We start from the raw sequence: 18,301 nt of genomic DNA, 5'->3' as shown, positions 1-18,301 counted from the left end.
TCCCCCCCTCTCCCATCCTTCCTCCCAACTCTTTGGCCAACCTGGCTTCCCCGACCCACCGCCCCTCGCCCCAACTGAGGGGTTCCGAATCCTCTGACCCATCCTCTCCACAGCGAGGTGCAGTACGTAGTACTCCAGAATGTGGCCACCATGTCCATCAAGCGCCGGGTGAGCATGCGTTCAAGACCCGCTCGGGATCCTGTGGGCTCTGTGGGAGCTGTTGGGACAGAGGGTGGGAGCATGGAGGACAAGGGAATTGGGGTGGGATGAAGAGGGTTGTAGATAAAGATAGGGGGATTAACCCCGTGTGCAGGGTATAGGTTTTCAAGACCCCAAACGCAAACCAGGAGCAGGATTTAGACCCTGAAGGGGCGACGGGGAGGCCGGTGCCCAGTGAGAAAAAATAAGTCAGAGTTAAGGTGCATGGAGGACGTGGGGGCAAGGATGAACATTTTAAGGTTTTAAGGGACATGGGGCCTGTGCTGGGAGGGGCAGGTGTGTCTGAGGCAAAGCTAAGGTTGTGGTGGAGATTTCCAGGAATGCTCTCTTTTGCCAGGGTATGTTTGAACCCTACCTGAAGAGCTTCTACATTAGGTCCACGGACCCCACCCAGATCAAGATCCTGAAGGTGAGTGCTGGACAGTGTGCATGGCCCCGGATTCCTACTCACCTGGTTGAATGCCAGCTGGGCTAACTAATGCTGGCCACGCTGGTGCCAGCCTCTTTCTGGAGCTGAGCACATCTCCAGGCTGCAGGTGCTTGCTTAGGTGGTGGGAAACTGCCCCTGACTGCCTCTGGCTTGGGTCATGGGACAAAACTTCTGGGGAGACGCAGCACACAGGCCTGCTCATCCCAGAGAGGGACTCCACGACAAATCAAGGTACAGATGCCACCAAAGTCCACCTGGGTGAACCAGTGCGTTTTACTGGGATCACCTACAAGAGTATGAATGAGGGGTCACTTGCAGGAGCACAAATGGCTCAAGACAGCTGCATCACCAAGGTCCACCCCACAGGCAGCTCAACAAGTTGGAGAGTGTCCTTTCCAAATGACTCACTCTGGTCTAAACCTCTTCCAGGCAGCTGGGTGGTTTCTGCTTCTCCGGGGCAGCTGGGCTGGTCTCGGAGTCTTTGCAGCTTGGGGCTTGGCTGAGAGTCTATTTTACAGCTTAGCTCCTCTGCTCCTGGCAGCTTCTCTTAGACTGAGAGGAACTCTGAGCGTGTATGTTTACTCTGCTAGGGAGGGGCCTAGTGAATCCCATGCGTTTCAGGATCTTCTTGAAAATGTTGTGAATTGTTTACCTTTCTGCTTCAGGAGCTTCCTGCAGGATGAAATGTTTCAATCCTGGAGGAAACGGTTACACCACTGTTTCATGTGCACCAGACACTTCCCAGGACGACTCTATTTTCATACACACCCCCAAAGTGTGTATTGCTATATATATATATATATATATATATATATATATATATATATATATATATATAAACCGTAGGCTCCAGGCAGTGGTGTTGCTCCTGTGCAGTCACCTAGGTCTGCTGCTGGAAGGGCTGTGCTTTCTTTCCCCTCTCGGTTTCCTGTCTCTCACACACCAGCCCCTTCTGACTTTCCGGCACACGTGCGGCCAACAGGGATAGTGTTGACAGCTGTATTTCCATCCCACTCCCATCCTATTACTTCGATCAAACAGTGGTGAACTTTTCTATCTCTGTTCCTAAATCTAGGGACTCAAGGGATCTCAAGGGGAGGGTACTTGCATAGTATGCACAAGACTCTGGGATTGATCCCCAGTACCCCATAACGGGTGAGGTAGCATTGTATCTGTAATCCCAGCACTCAGGTGGTAGGAGCAGAAGCATCAAGATTTCAAGATCATTCTCGGCCACATATTGAGTTCAAGGCAAACTTAGGCTGCTTGAGATGCTGTCTCAAAACAAAATGACAAACAGGTATAGATCCAGGGGTTCAAGGTGAAGCAAATGAGTTAGAGATCCTGCTTTTGTTGAGCGCTTATAGTCCTGTGGAGGGGGGAGGCATTAAGCAGCTAATCACAAGACAGCTGTAAAAATACATCAATGAAATATGTCAAGAGAGAAGAGTGCGCAGAGATAGAAATAGGGGGCGTTAGGGCTGGAGAGGTGTCTCAGCTGTTAAGAGCACTGGCTGCTCTTCCAGAGGACCAGGGTTCCATTCCAAGCACCCACAACGAGGGCTCATTGTACAACTCTAATTTCACAGAATCCAGTGCCCTCTTCTGGCCTCTGCAGGTATTGCATGCACAAGGTACATAGATGAAACATTGGCAGAAAAATAAATTTAAAAAATAATATTCAAAATTAGAATAGTGCAACCATCCTTTGAATCAAGGAAGCTTTCCTTGATAAGGTGGAGTCCGAACCGAGACCTGGTATATGAAGTTGAATTCCCTAAGTCAATGCAGGGTCAGACATGGGAAGACCTGCTCCATGCACATGGAGACAGGAAGCAGGAAGAGTGGCCAGGTCTTTCAGAGACTAGCAAGTCACCCCTGCTTTCTATCCTTAAAGGAATGGCTCTCTATGGAGGGAGGAGGTGACATGGCTCTACTACATCTCTTCTTTGTTGGGGACTTTATTGAAGAGGCACATTGATCCTCTTGTGCATTTCCACAGCACTGAGCATGTGCAGAACTCCCCTGAGTATTGCTTTCTAGTCTCTAAAGTCTGTACAATAAAAGCCCAGACAACCTGCTGGCCACACTGGCCACTTTCTGCCTCTCTGCCTCTCCCTGCAGCTGGAAGTGCTGACCAACCTGGCCAATGAGACCAACATCCCCACCGTTCTACGGGAATTCCAGGTACAAGGTATAGGTTAGCCATGGGCTCACCTATAGCCAGCAGCCCCAGGCGAGGTGCCCAGCAGATCCTTATTACCCAGTGAGAATTGGCCTGATGGGTCTCACCTTCAGCAAGAGCCCAAAGCTGCAGAAACTGTGGCCTTAGGTCCCCCTCCAGTGCCTTCCATTGGCTTTGGGCTGAGCACTCCCCCATGTGGTTTGGAGGTGTCACAGTTCCCCAAGATCTAATCTCTGGCATGATGAATTATAAAATGAGGGGTCACAGTCTTAGTCTCCTGGAAGGTCATCCTTAAGCCCTTTGCTGTGGGGTCACTACTTACTGGATGTTACTGTGTCCTGGTATCCCACAGACCTACATCCGCAGCATGGACAAAGACTTGTGGCAGCCACCATCCAGGCCATTGGACGATGTGCGACAAACATAGGCCGAGTCCGCGACACCTGCCTCAACGGCTTGGTACAGCTTCTGTCCAACCGCGATGGTCAGTGTTTGCCTGGAGAAGTGCTCAGCCTTGGCCGTGTTGTGTATGGTCGTGTGCTTGAATGTCTGACCCCGCTGGCCAGTGGGTATTCCCTTGGTGTTCGGCAGGTACAACGTCTGTCTGCTTGGTTAGTGCCAGTATTGCTGTAGCTGGTGTGGGCTGAGACGTGCAGGGGGCGGGTGGAGGAAGAGGATGGCCAAGGGCATTGCAGGTGTGCCTGTCCACCGTGGTGCAACCATTCGACCGTTGTGGGGCTCACGTTCTCATTCTATTCCCTAGAACTTGTGGTAGCAGAGGTCCGTGGTGGTCATTAAGAAACTGCTGCAGATGCAGCCAGCGCAGCACGGGGAAATCATCAACACTTGGCAAAGCTCACAGACAACATCCAGGTGAGGGAGCAGCTCCACGTTCTCCAGCCTGCCCCACCTGTTCTAGTGGTTCTTTTTAAAGAGTTATTTTGCTTTAAAGTGTGTGTGTGTGTGGCATGCGCACCAGCGCGTGTGTGCACCAGTGCCTGCAGAGGCCAGGCCAGAGGCTTCAGATTCCTGAAGCGAGGAGGTACAGGCAACTGTGCACTGCCCAGTGTGGGGTGCTGGGAACTGAACTTGGGTCGTCTGCAAGATCACAAGTGCTCTTCACTTGGGAGCTATCTTCAGCCCTGTCGATGACTTTAAGACCCTGTAACCAAAATGCTTTAGCTTCGTCCAAATCAACTTCCAAATGGACACTGGAAGTTCTTCAGGTAGGAGGAGAGCGATTGGACCGTGTGACCTTGTTGTCTAAGAGTATCCCTACAGGGCTCCCTCACAGAACTCTCCAGCCTTTCCTACCATTCTTTATTTCCCACCAAAGCTCTCACCGAGGATGGCTGATTGATTAATCCTTTGTTTTTCTGTTGCATTGAAGCATTTAAGTAGCCCTAATTCCATTACTGGAGATTCAGAGATACGGACATGGCAGTACAGGAATAAATCTAGAAAACTATGGTTCACTTTAGGGCTTGGCAGCTTTACCTGTGATAATGAAACCATATGGAATAGGGGGTGCTGTTTAAGAAAGGCCCCCTTTACATTTTTCCCCTTCTACCCCATCCTCAGACACCTAGAAGACAGTAGGTCAGCACAGACGGCAGCCATATCCTGCGCAGTTCCTCCCACCCACACCAGCCTGTTTCCTCTCATCCTAATGCCTGTCCGTACCCACAGGTGCCCATGGCACGAGCCAGCATCCTCTGGCTCATCGGAGAGTACTGTGAGCATGTGCCAAGATTGCACCTGATGTCCTGAGAAAAATGGCCAAGTCGTTCACAGCGGAGGAGGACATCGTGAAGCTGCAGGTCATCAACCTGGCAGCCAAGCTTTACCTGACCAACTCAAAGCAGGTAAGGAGGGGGAGACGTCCCCACGAGCTTTCTCTGGACCCCAAGAACTATCCCAGGAAGCATTCCTTTGACTCTCTCCTGCAAGCCTGGACTCTGTTCTGAAAAGACATAGTAGGACAGGTGACTAGTCTTGCAGGTAACCAGTGTCTCCCCAGTGTCCACAGCTATTCCTGAAACAAGTGGAGTCACCACTGAAGAGAGTCTCTTGTGAGGCTGTGTGTGTTCATGTCTTGATGTTAGAGAGACCTTATCTGTCACCTTTGGAACATGGGCTCTGAAATGCTTATGCTGATTGAGCTGGGGTGGGGGGGCTGGCCGTGATGGTCGTTGGTGGGAGAACATGTATTCAAGGGGACATGGGTTGTGGACGTCCTTCCCAAAGGTTGGTGATGTCTGGCCTGTCTGTGCCAGAGTTAAGGTCAAGATTGTGTTCCAGCCTGGGCAGTGTTGGCAGACAGTCTCTTTCTAAAGGTAAAAGATTATGAGAGGTACTATCGCCAAGGATGTGGTTCAAGTAAACTGGAATATTAGGGTGCTTAGAGCCTTTGGTTATCCAGTATTCCCTGAGATGTGGCTTATTCTAAGGATAAGGCAGAATGTGCCAGAACTTTTCAAAAAGCTGGAGATTGCAAACAAGAGAGGAGTTCAGCAAAGTTGGCATTCTTAAACTGTTGCCCACAGGCTGACCCTGGTCTGCGGTTTATTTTTTTACAAATATTTCAATTGGAGCACATTCATTACATACTACATATGGATGTGCTTGTGCTACCGTGGTAGAGCTGACTACTTTGAAGCAGTATGCATGGTCTATAAAACCTAAAACTCTCTGACCCTTTCCAGAAAATGCTTGCAGATCCTTGAAGCAAAATATGGCACGTGGCATCTTTACTGATGGCTTTGATTCATAGTGTTTGGCTTGGCCAGGGACTCAAGTTTGGATAGGCTGGGCCCCAAGTGCCAGGACTCTGGTAAAGAGTCAGATGGGAGGTCAGTAGCTACATGTAGAGGCAGAAAGTACTGGGTCTGTGTATCAGTGTTGTGGGGAATCAGCCCTGAGAGACGAGCAGCATGGGAGGAAGCAGTTGTCTGGGTGCTGTCTTGTTTGGAAGGAGGAAGGAGCAGGCTGGGGGCGCTCTTGGAGAAATGAGCAGCGACCGAGAGTGTCATTCAATGCATAGTGTGCACAAAGCTCTGGTTCCTCTGGGTTAGCTCCCAGCACCTAAAGGAAGTAAACCAAGCAAAGGGGCATAATCAGCGCTCACGTAGTGGAGAGTGTGGCATGCTCAGAATTCAGCCAGGGTCATGAGGTAACTGTGTTTTATAACCTTGGGCCTGTCCGTGTGGCAGTTATCACTTTCATGGTGACAGTTGACACTTTCTCCTCCTCCTTTTTCCTCTTTCTTCTTTTTGGGTCTTCGTTGTAACCAGTCACCTGGCACTCATTTTGTAGACAGACTGGCCTCATAATCGTAGAGATCCTCCCGCCTCTGCCTCCCCAGTGTAGCCGCCACTCGGGCGTGAGCCACAGTTGACTTCTTTACTACATTCTTTGAGTCACCGTGGGTAGTGTTACTCCAGGGACTCAAGCAAGTGTTGGGTCTCTGAGTAGTCATCACTGCTAACTACAAGTGCATTCATTCATTCATGCACCCTGTTTTCTAGATGGTCCTCTTAGGTGCGGGCACGGTGATGTCATATTTTGATCCTGTAAGATTTCAGTAGCTTCATGATAAATTACTATCAACTTAGTGGCTTAAGATAATACCGATATTTTCTTTCAGTTTTTATGGGTCAAGAACCTGCTATGACTCAGTTGGGTCTGATGCAAGACTGTTCTAGAAGTGTAGGCCAAGGCTGGGTTTCCACCTGGAGGCTATGCTGAATACAGGTTCACGTCCCGGCTCTCACACTGTCAGGTTCACTTCCCAGCTCACACAATGTCAGGTTCACATCCCGGCTCACATAGTATCAGCACTGCTGTGGCTATGGATCCAGGGCCCTGACTTCCGGCTAGAGACTCATTCTCAGTTTTTAGAGGCCGTCTTCCATTTCTTCCATGCGAGCCTCCCAATGTGGCCACTTAATTTTTCTAAACCACAAGGGACAAATTCCCTAGAGCCTTTGTACTAGCAAAACAGGCCTCTACTCCCATTACCCTTGCCACATTCCAAAGTCTCAGGCCTTGCTCACACCAAGGCAAGGAGGTTACACAAAGTACAAACACTCAGAAGCGGCTTGAATGCAGGTTAGCATGAATGTTGACACAGGTTATTGAAGTGTCCCAGAGTGTTCTTCCCTGGCAGCTGGACCCCTTGGTCAATAGGAATTTTCAAGATATATATATATATATATTTCTGTATGTATGTATGTATGTATGTATGTATGTATGTATCTTACGGGCACATAAAATATGTGTTTATGCCTGTGTGTGTGCGTGTATATTTGTACGCACCCATATACATGCAGGAGTCCATGGAAGTCAGAAGAGGGCATCACATCCTTTGGAACTTGACTTAGAAATGGTTGTGAGCTAACATGTAGGTGCTGGGAATTGAACCCAGGTCCTCTAGAAAAGCAACCAATGCTCTTAACCTCCAAGTTATTACAGACAGTTTTGCAGTGCATGGGTTATTACAGACGGACAGTCTCGCCATGCGGCAGTGTACAGACCAGCCTCTTGTCTCGATTGTTGACATGGGATTAGGCTTGTGGACAGATGGACCCAGCCCTTCAGTGTTCTTTCTAGAACGAGACAAGGGAAGGAGATGGTCTGTTACTGGCCACCGGTGAAGCCTATGGAAGATGCTGTCCTAAACTAGAGGGGAGGGGACGGATGTGCCGCTGTATCCTAATAGCATGTTGTTAAGGGTGTCTACCAATTTGGGCTGGTCAGATGGTTGGTGGCGTCCCATGTGCGAGTTTCTAAATCCATGTATTAGGAGAATCTAGGTGCTGTACTAGAGGGGCTGAGCTGAGTGTGAGGCATCAGAGTCCATGGAGGGCACAGTGTATGTAGGTTAAGAGTGGGGACACGGGGTCCCTAAAGTGATATGGGGCAGTTGTACCACAACCGCAGCCCTGATTCTGGGCCAGCACCTGGAAATCTCTTCCCGTCTCAGATGTCTGCTCAGTGACCAGCAGGGTTAGCAAACTAGTCCTGTCTAAGGTAGGATGTGGTGTTGTGTTATCACAAGTCTTCCGAGTCCCAGAGTCGCTCCTAGGTTCTGTCTTGCTCTTGCCTGCTACCTGCACACATGCTAGTGTTAGCTGTGATCTTGGTGATAGGGGAGAGACTCAGAGAGATCTGGGTCAAAGGCATAAGCAGTGACAGGGAGGGGACCTCTGATGCAGGCCCCGGTACAGCAGCTATGGGCTCCTCAACCTTGAAGAAGCCATTTCCTGATTCTGCTTCTCTGAAGTGAGGCAATCGTACCTACCACTTGGATGGATTGTAGAGATGGCAGGAGAGCAGGGAACAGCTGGCACAGTACTTAGCTCCGGAAAGTCCTTCATAAATGATGGCGGCCCCCACTGCCATCACATGAAGGCAGCTTAGACTAGGCCAAGATTGGGACGGTATCTGAGACCTCTGGTCCTCAGATACAGCTGCAGACTCTGAACTCCACATGACCTCCGCAAACCTCAGAGGCAGAGCCATTTTGATCTTTTGAGAATCGTCTAGGGGACAGACTGGGATCTCTGAGACCCCCTAGGCTGTTCAGGATTTACTCTGTGTGTTGATAGTTCCTGTGGAAGAACCCCTGTTTACCTCGCTCCTTATTGTCTTGATTCTTTGAAGGAGGGGTGGAGCCTAAAAATCACAAGATGTAGCATAGTTAGCCCTTCGCTAACGCTGTTGTGCCAGAGGAAAGAGGCTGGCTGGCCTGGATCACTAGGCACTAGAAATGAGAAGAATAGAATCTGGGACCAGGAGGGAGGAGAGAGCAACCTCATTTGCTGGTCCAAGGCAGATCATAATTCAGGCCAGAAAGCAGAAATGTAGAGCTGAGACCCAGGCAGGTCAGGAGGAAAGCTGGGTGATGTACATAAGAGAGAAAGAGACTCTCTCCCTGGATGTGTTGACTGAACAAAGCTGTCTCCAAGTCTCCTGGGTCCCCATCCTCTGTTGACTGCTGAGCCACCCTCTCTTCTCTCCTCAGACAAAGCTCCTGACCCAGTATGTGCTGAGTCTGGCCAAGTACGACCAGAACTACGATATCCGAGATCGAGCCCGCTTCACCCGGCAGCTCATCGTTCCTTCTGAGCAGGGTGGTGCCCTCAGCCGCCATGCCAAGAAACTCTTCCTGGCGCCTAAGCCAGCCCCTGTCTTGGAGTCATCCTTCAAAGGTGGGAGCAGGAGTCAGGGTAACCTCCTGGGAGAAAGGGCAGGAAGTGGCTGGGCCCAGGACCCAGGATTTCACCCAAGGCCACCTAAGGCTGGGCACCACGCTCCTATGTGCAAAACTGATCTGCTCTTCTCCCCAAAGGTTCCACTGCAGCCTTAACCATTTCTGCCTCACCTGAATGTCTGTTCTCTCTGTCACATGAGACTTTTGCTTTCTCTCCCTTTCTTAGGCTCCTCTTTCACCTCCCTTCTGAGCAGGCTTTGGGCTTGGGATTCTATACTAGGGTGTTAAATGCCAAGGACCCAGGAAGGCAGGTAGAACGTGCAGAGGAGAGGGTCATATTATAACAATCCCGAGGAAGCCATTGCCAACATGAGTGCCATCACTCGAGGTCAACCCAAGCCCTGGATCTCAGCCTCTGTGACCTGGGAGGGGAGGGGTTGCTTCATCTGCTCTTTAGCCTTAGGAACCCAAGCTAGGGCCTAGCCAGGAAAGATGCTTCCTGCGCAGAGCCTGGTTTTCCTGGTACTTCTGCATTGTTTTTCCTCCCCTGGAGCTCAGGGATTGATGTAGGAGAGTGATGGAAATCTCCCAGGATGCTGGACAGCCCTGAAACCATCCTCATTCATATCTTTGTGTTACTGTCCTACACCATCTGTCTGCTGTGACCCTAACTTTCTCACACTCCATCCTAACTGCTTGTCCCTCCCCATGAACACAGAGGTCCACCAGATCTGTCTCCTCTCCCTCGGCTAGCCAGGTTGGCCTCCTCTTCACCTTGACCTCCCTTGTTAGACTTTTCTCTAAGCCTGGCTGTGCCCAGGAGGGGGAGCCACATTCACACTTTGGCCTCCCCATTGATACCTGAGCAGCCGGGCCAGCAGCATCTCTGACCCTGGAGTCTTCTCCCTTAGCGCCTTGTCCACATTCTCTTTAGTCTCTGTCCTGGACTGACTAGAAAGCTTTTTCTCCCAGCATGTAGGCCTGTGTGTAGTTAGGTACAGGAGTCACCAGGGGGTGGAGCCATCGTTTCCTTGCCCAGGTTGGGAATCCCCACTAGAATCAGCACCCAGTCCCACCCAGGAATCACGTACCCCCATATCAAGCACTGTTCACTGCCACGACTGGCCTCATTGTAAACCTGTCTTCAGATCGTGACCATTTCCAGCTGGGCTCTCTGTCCCACCTACTCAATGCAAAGGCTACAGGTTACCAGGAGCTCCCAGACTGGCCAAAGGAAGCCCCAGACCCATCCGTGCGCAACGTAGAGGTCAGTAGCTTTGGCACCTGTGTGCATGCGTGTGTGTGTGAACGTGCGCGCATTTGTGTGTGTTGGGTAAGGGACAGCAGCAGGGAGCCCTGGCAGTGCCATCCCAGCCCTCCCATGCCCTCCCCACATACAGGAAGAAGATCTTTCCCTTATTGAGACCCACGTGGGCCTGTTGGGCGAATACACTGAGGTCCCCTCTGTGTGCCGTGTATCCTCCTCCTCCTCTCTCCCTGTGTGCTGTGGCCTAGGCCTTTTCTCCTTGGCTGGGTGCAGTCATGGCTGTGAACCATTTATTCCTCTCCCTATGGACTGTGCATCTCCATTTTCTCTCTTGGAGTCAGGCCCGAGTAGGGAACCAAGAAGAGCTGTGTGGGGCATGAAGGGCATGAGCTTTCCTTCCCCCTCCTCCAACCCTGAGAAAATGGCCCTTTCTCATGACATCTTCAGGTACCTGAATGGACCAAGTGCTCAAATCGGGAGAAGAGGAAGGAGAAAGAAAAGCCTTTTTACTCTGACTCCGAGGGGGAGTCTGGCCCCACCGAGTCTGCAGACAGCGGTGAGCAGTGGGGTAGAGCTTCCCAGCATTCAGGACAGACTGTGATGTCTTATCCATGTGCACGCCTGTGCGGTGGAGCATGCTCTGCCTGTGTGTAGGCCATGGTCGTGCACTTGCTTATTACCCACAGCCTGTGCGAACCCGTGTCCATTCTCAGAAGGACACATGTGGGTCCTTCCATGTTTTTGAAGCTTCTGTTGGCATCTAGGGTTGGGATGGGTCAGATGGAGTTGAAGTTTCAGTTCTGAGCCTGGAGCTGGGAACCCAAACAACTCCCGTGGACCCAGAAAGGCCTCTACATACAGTGGGGAGGGCCTTCGCTGTTGGTGGCAGGGGCTCCGTTTGCAGCAGAGACCTGACACATTTCCTCCGTAGAGCCGGAATCTGAGAGTGAGCCTGAGAGTAAGAGCAGCAGCGAGAGCGGCTCTGGGGAGTCCAGCAGTGACTCGGACAATGATGAGGAGGATGAAGAGAAAGGAGGGGGCAGTGAGAGGTAAGCAGAGGAGGCTTGGGGAGCTAGTCTGGAAAAGAAACATCTGGGTCTCAAGGCAGCCCTGAGCTTCCCACGAGATGCTAGGGGGCCTTCACACCCACTGCTCCGTGGCTGGTGGCTCTGCCCGACTGCCAAGGTCTGGGAGGTCTTAAAGACCTCCTGGGAGTGGCAGAGATGTAACCGGGGGTTTGGAGTCCAAGATGGCACCAGCTAGGTTAAAGCTTTCATGGGGCCACGTACAAGAAGTATATACAGGCTTGGCTGGCCCAAGGTTCCCACTCTCCTCCGCTTTTCAAGAGAAGTCATGAAAAGTCCCCCGTTCTGGGAGACAAGGAGGGGGTCCAGGCTGAACCTTAGCCTCACCATTTCTGCTCCCCTTTAGTGAACAGAGTGAAGAAGAAGGTGAGAAGAAGAAGACAAAGAAGAAGAAGAAGGTGCCAGAGGGGCACAGGGAGGGCTCATCAGAGGAGGAGGGCAGCGAGTCCAGCAGCAGCTCCTCGGAGTCCGAGGAGACGTCAGAGTCGGAGGAGGAGCAGGCTGAACCGGCCTCCTGGAGGAAGAAAACAGTAAGAGCGTGCTTCCTGCCCCATGGGCCAGAAGTCTTCCCACCATTCAGAACACACTGTGATGTCTCCCACCACACCAGAGAAGGCTAGGGTGCTCCTCTTCCTCATAGCTCCACCCCTTTTTCTCTTTCAGCCTCCCAGCAGCAAGAGTGCCCCTGTAGCCAAGGAGATCTCCCTGCTTGACCTAGAGGACTGTGAGTTTGAATGGTAGAAGGCATGGGTGAAGGAAGCCCGGTGTGACTTAGGAGGCGTCCGGGAGTCTGGGGTGTCTGTCCTGGGTCATTCTGGTTTCTAGACTACTGTGTCTCTCGCTGTCCACGGTGCTGAATTTTGCTCCTTGAGCCCTGGACTCCTTTCAACCCAAGACAACCCTAATTTCCTCTTCCTCATTAACCAGCTTTCTTTCTCCCCCTCCCCTCCCAGTTACCCCTCCTAGTGTCCAACCTGTGTCTTCTCCCATGGTTGTATCTACCAGTCTGGCTGCTGACCTGGAGGGCCTGACACTCACAGACTCTGCTCTGGTGCCTTCGGTGAGCTAGGGAAGGACTTAGCTTTATGTTGCATCCTGTGGTCTGGGCCTGTGTGCTAGGAGGTGGGAGTGATGGCTGGGATACCCTGGTTGGGACTGGCTATCCTTGCCTTATTTCTGCACTCCCCTCCTCTCCCCCTCCAGCTGCTGAGTCCAGTGTCCAGCATTGGGAGGCAGGAGCTGCTGCACCGGGTAGCCGGAGAGGGGCTGGCTGTGGACTATGCCTTCAGTCGCCAGCCTTTCTCTGGGGACCCCCACATGGTGTCCATACACATCTACTTCTCCAACAACTCTGAGACTCCCATCAAGGGGCTGCATGTGGGCACTCCCAAGCTGCCGGCTGGCATCAGCATCCAAGAGTTCCCTGAAATTGGTACAGAGGGCCTTGGGAGGGTAGAGGACCCTAGCAGATTCAGTCTTTCTGTACTTGCTGATACTATTTTAGGGTCAAGCCAGGTGCCCTGCTATGGGGAAACAGAGGTGGAATTGAGTATGACTTACACCATGGTAGACAAGATGAAAAAGAAATAAGCAAGTTCATATTAGGGCCTGAGGTGACTAAGCAGCTTTGAGAGTGGGTGAGGGAAAGGTACTTAGGCTTCAAGGGGAAGCCAAGAACAGTCTCTGGAGGCACAGAAATCCGGGAATCCAGAGGGCTGGTCTGCTCTGATAGAGAAGAGAGACTGAAGCCGTACTGGGTTCTAGGACAGTCATGGCCTTTCCTGCCCCCTCATTGCTTTCCTAACATCACCCAGAGTCCCTGGCACCTGGAGAATCCACCACTGCTGTGATGGGCATTAACTTCTGTGACTCAACCCAGGCAGCCAACTTCCAGCTGTGGTATGTCCCCAACTCATGTGGTAGTGAGAGAATGGGATGGAGAGAGGCAGGGTCTGAGAGAGCCAGAGCTGGAGAGGGTGGTTGGTGGGCTACACTAAGTTCTGTGGGCCTGGCTGCCATTCCCAGCCCTGAGATCTCATCTCAGTCTTCTGCCGCTATGCTCTGCCTCAAGGTAATGGGAATGAGGGAAGTGGTTGCTGGCTTCATTTCTGCTCCTGTCTCCTTTTGCTTTTCCCAGCACCCAAACCCGACAGTTCTATGTCTCCATTCAGCCGCCTGTTGGGGAGCTGATGGCTCCCGTGTTCATGAGTGAGAATGAGTTCAAGAAGGAGCAGGGTGAGTGCTCCCTGTTGTGGATTGTGCAGATGTGGGAGGAGCCTCTGCCCTTTAGACAGAGAGGGCCCTTTAGCTTCTGCCTCTCTCAAAAGTCTTCATCAAGACTGAGGCATGTGTGAGGCTTGGGAAAGTTTGCACACAGCCCGGGCCCGCATTCGGGTTGGGGATACAGTGCATGCAGAGGTATGGTGGGAAGTGTTGGGAATAGTTCTGTTTAGGACACGGGAATCCTATTAGAGGGGAGCACTAAGAACAAAACTGGAGTTGGTATTGTTTGTCCTAGTTCTGAGGAGCCCTTAATGCTATGCTAAAGGCTCTTGGTCTAGGATTCCAGAGTGAGAAGGGCTCCCAGAAGTTACTGCGGGAAGGGGGGGGGCTTTCATTTTCTCACAGTGGCAAGTCAGGGAAGCAGGAGAAAGGCTCCATCCTCTTCAGAAAGAACAGCCTGGTAACACTCACGGCTGAGAGTGGAGAAAGCCAGCTGTGGGAAAAGGTAGCCCTACATCAGGGGAGGAGATGAGGGCTTCACACAGCTCTGGCCTCAATTTCCTGGGGTGAAGGGCAAATACTATGGCTAGTGATAAGGTCATTGTGATAGACCCGATGAGAGATGTCGAGGCAGGATCAGAGCCATGGCAGAAGGCATGAGAGGGCTGGATGGGATAGGAGAGAGATTGGGAAGAGGCAAGCTACAGACAGTAGCTTTGGGATGGAGAGGCGGCGGCCCATAGTCTGACTCTAGAATCCCTGGCTTGATAAGGAGATGAGCACTGCCCTTCCACCCTGAGCAGGTGGTGAGAGTTTACTGTGATGGATCAGGTTTTGAGAGCCATGCAGTCTGTCTTGTAATTACGTAGCTCTGCTGCTGTCACATGAAACGGTCACTTAGATGAATGGGTGTGGCTATGTTCCTAAGAACATTTTATTTAGATACTTGGGAAACTTTTTTATTTAACTTTCAAGTTTCAAGAAATGCTCAATGCTTTAAAAAAAAAAAGGCAATACAACTACAGAACCACAAGCCATTTGGGTAGTCAACTGCATTTGGCTTATAGCCTAAAGATTTGTCAGACCCCTGCTATGGAAGAAAGAACAAGGTAGGCAAAAGAACGGCCTGGCTGGTTTTGGGGCCAGGCCATCTTGAAGAGCATGTGGGGAGGTGTTATGATGTGATCGAATATATAGATCCGTGCTTAGCAAACACCTGCAGACTGTAGTCACAAGCACAGAGGTGGGAATGGAAGCTGTGAGTGTGGGTGACATCACCCTGAAAGAGGGGGGCAGTGGCAGCATGAGGGTGAGGGGTTGTGCAGAATCTTAGGAATCCCTGCCTTCTCCCGGAGAAAGGGGAGGGAGCAAAGAGAGCTGACGAGGCAGGAAGGTGCTAGGAGGTGCCTGCAGGCTGCAATGGCCACAGACTTCCAGATCTGGCATGCCAGCACCCATGCTGAGCTCAGGGAGAGCAGGCTACTAAAGAGGGATAGCACAGTTGCAGTGGATTGAGGGAGATCTTAGAATCCTCTGTGGAGGACCTTGGCCATGAATAGGGAGAGAGCAGGGCACCACCATGAGGAACGCTCCCCCTTCCGGAAAGTTCTCAGAAACGGGTAGATGTGGGCATGACCAGCGCGATGGAGAGTGACAGGGTGGTGGAGGGTGTGAGAGAAACGAGGTGAGTGTGTCAGTTTCCTGAACGGAGAGAGCGGGGAAGCTTCACAGGCAGGAGAAAGGCCAAACGGAAGCCTGGTGAGGGTGAGGACCCGAGAATATTTCGTCAGCTAGTGCAGGTGCTAGCCTGTGTCCACCACAGCCTCTGCCCTCATCATGACCTCTGCCCCCAGGAAAGCTGACAGGCATGAATGAGATCACGGAGAAGCTCACACTGCCAGACACCTGTCGGAGTGACCACGTGGTGGTGCAGAAAGTGACCGCCACGGCCAACCTGGGCCGTGTTCCTTGTGGGATATCTGATGAGTACAGGTATGAGTGGAGGGGCAGAGGTGGGCTCTGCTGGGGCCTGGCTTGAAGGAGCACCCCAAGCCCCAGGGCACCCCCTCCTCTGCTCCCACCTCAGGTTTGCAGGGAGGACACTGACTAGTGGGAGCTTGGTCCTGCTGACTCTGCACGCCCGGCCAGCTGGACCTGCCCAGCTGACTGTCAACAGTGAGAAGATGGTGATCGGCACCATGCTGGTGAAAGATGTGATTCAGGCTCTGACCCAGTGACTCTGCAGCATTGTGACCTTATTGATCGTCACCTGTCCCTCCCTGTGTCGTTTGCTCACACCTCTCTCCCTACTCTCCTACCTCCCTCGCTCCTCCCTCTATCCTATTACCCACCTAGTGTGGGGGCACTGTCTCCCTCCCACCTGTTTCCCATGGGTTCCTTAGTGACTTTGCAGAGGAAGATAGTAGCTGCTCCTCCAGCAATCCCTTCCCTCGGCTTTCTGTATGTATTATATAGCAAAAATCTCAATAAAATATCTTCTCCCTGGGTTGTGGCTCACCTTTCCTTCTAAGGGTTTGGGGAAGGAACTCTGTTGGATCCTCATGATCTTGTAGGGAAATCTGTTCGTGGCTCTAGGGGAGACTCTGGTTGGTAACTGAGCTGACCACCTCTAGGCAGAGTGTGTCGGAATCTCTGAGCGAGAGGCATCTAGGAGAGCATGCCAGGCAGAGCTGGAAGGATTCCTCAGTTTCAGCTGGGTGTGGTGTTGCTGGCCTGGAATCCCAGCATGTGCAAAGTGGAGGCAGGAGGACCAGATGTTCAAGATTGTCTTTGGCTACATAACAAATACAAAGCGAGTCTGAACTGTATTATCTGTCAAATTTCTTTTCTTGACCTCTTTTTCTTTACGCGTGCACGTGTGTGGGTAATTGTATTGCATGTTTGTGGGCACACTGTGGTGTCTGTACAAATAATATGTATGAAAAAGTGTGTATGTATACATGCATGTGTATGTCACGGTCTGAAGTTGATGTCAGTTATCACTCTTGCTCATTCTTCCAACTTACTCATTGAAGCAGGTCTCTCAGTCACACCCAGTTTGCTGATATGCTTAGTGTCCCCAACCAGCTTGTTCTGGGAATCCTGTCCCCACCTTCATAGGCTAGAATTACAGGTAGGCTTCTACACACATATTCACGTGGGGCTTGAGGTCCTTCCACTTGCCTGGCAAACACTTTCACTGTGGAGCCAGCTTCCCAGCCCTCTCCCTGCAGCCCTTGTCTACATCTGAGCAGAAGCAGGTTCCCATTAGTGCCTGGCAGTTTGCCTTGGTTTCCCTCATAAACCCTTTGGGAAGAAGGGACTCATCATATAGGGAATTCTCCAAATATGTAGCAGTTCAAAATACATCAGTTATATCCAGATAGAAGGTCTAGAGCTTTGATCCCCTCCCAGCTTGTGAGATGACCTGATTGGCCATCTTAGTGGAGGAGAAACAGAAGATATACGGCCATGCTTCTCAAGAAACCTTTCTTCAGTCTCTTGGGAACCCTGTTCACAAATAGATTCCAAGGCCCCATCTTATTAGCTGAGCAGACAAAGGTGCTTCCAAGCCTAACGACCCTGAGACACCTGGTGGAAGGGGGAAACAGTTCCTTTACATCATCTTCTGATTTCCACACCTGTGCTGTGGCACATACTTAAAATAAATGTAGAAAAAATGTAAATGCAATGCATGAAGCAGTCTTTAACATTAAAAAAGTCCAGATTCTGAGCACTCGGTCCTAAGTATGTACCGTGGCCTAGAATAGTGAGGATTAGAGCCTCCACACCTGTGATAAGCCCATTGGCCCTCCCTGATACCTTTCCTGGTGAGGTGTGTATTCAACCAGGAAGAAATAGGGTCGGATAACTTTAGGAGGGAGTGCGGGCTTAAATGAAGTCTTAAAGACCTTCTCAGAACTTTATTATTCTGATGGGGCTTATGACCACCGCTCTGTCCCCAGTGGAACTAGAGTGTGCACTGTTCTCGTGCTTGGTATTTACTCTCTTGGGATACTTTCCTCACAGAACGCTGTGATTGTCCTGGTTGTGGAGAACAGCCTTCAGGCACGGACAGCTTGAGATGTTGAGGCAAAGCTTCTGGTCCTCTGTGACCGAAGCTCCAGATCCTTGTTGTGTATGCCGGGGCCATGCCACTTAAGTGCCCATCTGTTCAGAAGTATGCCAGGGGAAATAGGTGTGGCCCCATTAGGGAAAGAGAACAAAAGCAGTACCAGGGGACGGCCTACATCTGGCTCTGGGGATTTGCCAGGCACTGTGGCACCAGACAGCAGCTGGAGCTGCTGATTTCAGGAGAGCCTGGAGACTCTGAATTCTGCCCCCAGGATTTCTGTTTTTATCACTGCTTTGTCTGAGGTGGAACTTGAGTGCTGGACTTAGGCTAATTTTTTTGAGACAGGGTTTCTCTGCAGCTTTAGAGCCTGTCCTGGAGCTAGCTCCTGTAGACCAGGCTGGTCTCGAACTCACAGAGATCCGCCTGCCTCTGCCTCCCAAGTGCTGGGATTAAAGGCGTGCACCACCACCGCCCGGCTTAGGCTAATTTTTACCTCCGAATCAGCTTTGATAGAGGTTAGAGGAGAATCTCTAAGAAATATCAACACAGACAGATTGGGAAATTGCTCTAGGTAAAGCCTGATACACAAGCTTGAGGAAGGAC

At 51.3% G+C, this 18,301-nt stretch overlaps 1 protein-coding gene across 1 annotated transcript in view; it reads left to right on the top strand.

The window, feature by feature from the left end:
- The window catches only part of Ap3b2 (adaptor related protein complex 3 subunit beta 2), a 35,222-nt gene extending 19,362 nt beyond the window's left edge, over nt 1–15,860 (top strand). The window contains 22 exon segments of the mRNA XM_042056063.1: nt 114–168; nt 557–628; nt 2,774–2,836; nt 3,187–3,211; nt 3,214–3,318; nt 3,598–3,614; nt 3,616–3,673; nt 3,676–3,707; nt 4,524–4,581; nt 4,584–4,699; nt 8,860–9,046; nt 10,197–10,315; nt 10,763–10,871; nt 11,247–11,364; nt 11,747–11,930; nt 12,064–12,124; nt 12,354–12,460; nt 12,604–12,832; nt 13,215–13,299; nt 13,538–13,635; nt 15,477–15,615; nt 15,710–15,860. Coding sequence (XP_041911997.1) covers nt 114–168; nt 557–628; nt 2,774–2,836; nt 3,187–3,211; nt 3,214–3,318; nt 3,598–3,614; nt 3,616–3,673; nt 3,676–3,707; nt 4,524–4,581; nt 4,584–4,699; nt 8,860–9,046; nt 10,197–10,315; nt 10,763–10,871; nt 11,247–11,364; nt 11,747–11,930; nt 12,064–12,124; nt 12,354–12,460; nt 12,604–12,832; nt 13,215–13,299; nt 13,538–13,635; nt 15,477–15,615; nt 15,710–15,860 — 2,188 coding nt within the window.
- Nucleotides 15,861–18,301: the final 2,441 nt, after the last annotated feature.

The sequence above is a fragment of the Arvicola amphibius genome, chromosome 12 (assembly GCF_903992535.2).
Source record: "Arvicola amphibius chromosome 12, mArvAmp1.2, whole genome shotgun sequence".
NCBI classification, from domain to species: domain Eukaryota; kingdom Metazoa; phylum Chordata; class Mammalia; order Rodentia; family Cricetidae; genus Arvicola; species Arvicola amphibius.
The sequence above is the reverse complement of the archived record's forward strand: the minus strand, read 5'-3'. Positions and strand labels throughout refer to the sequence as shown.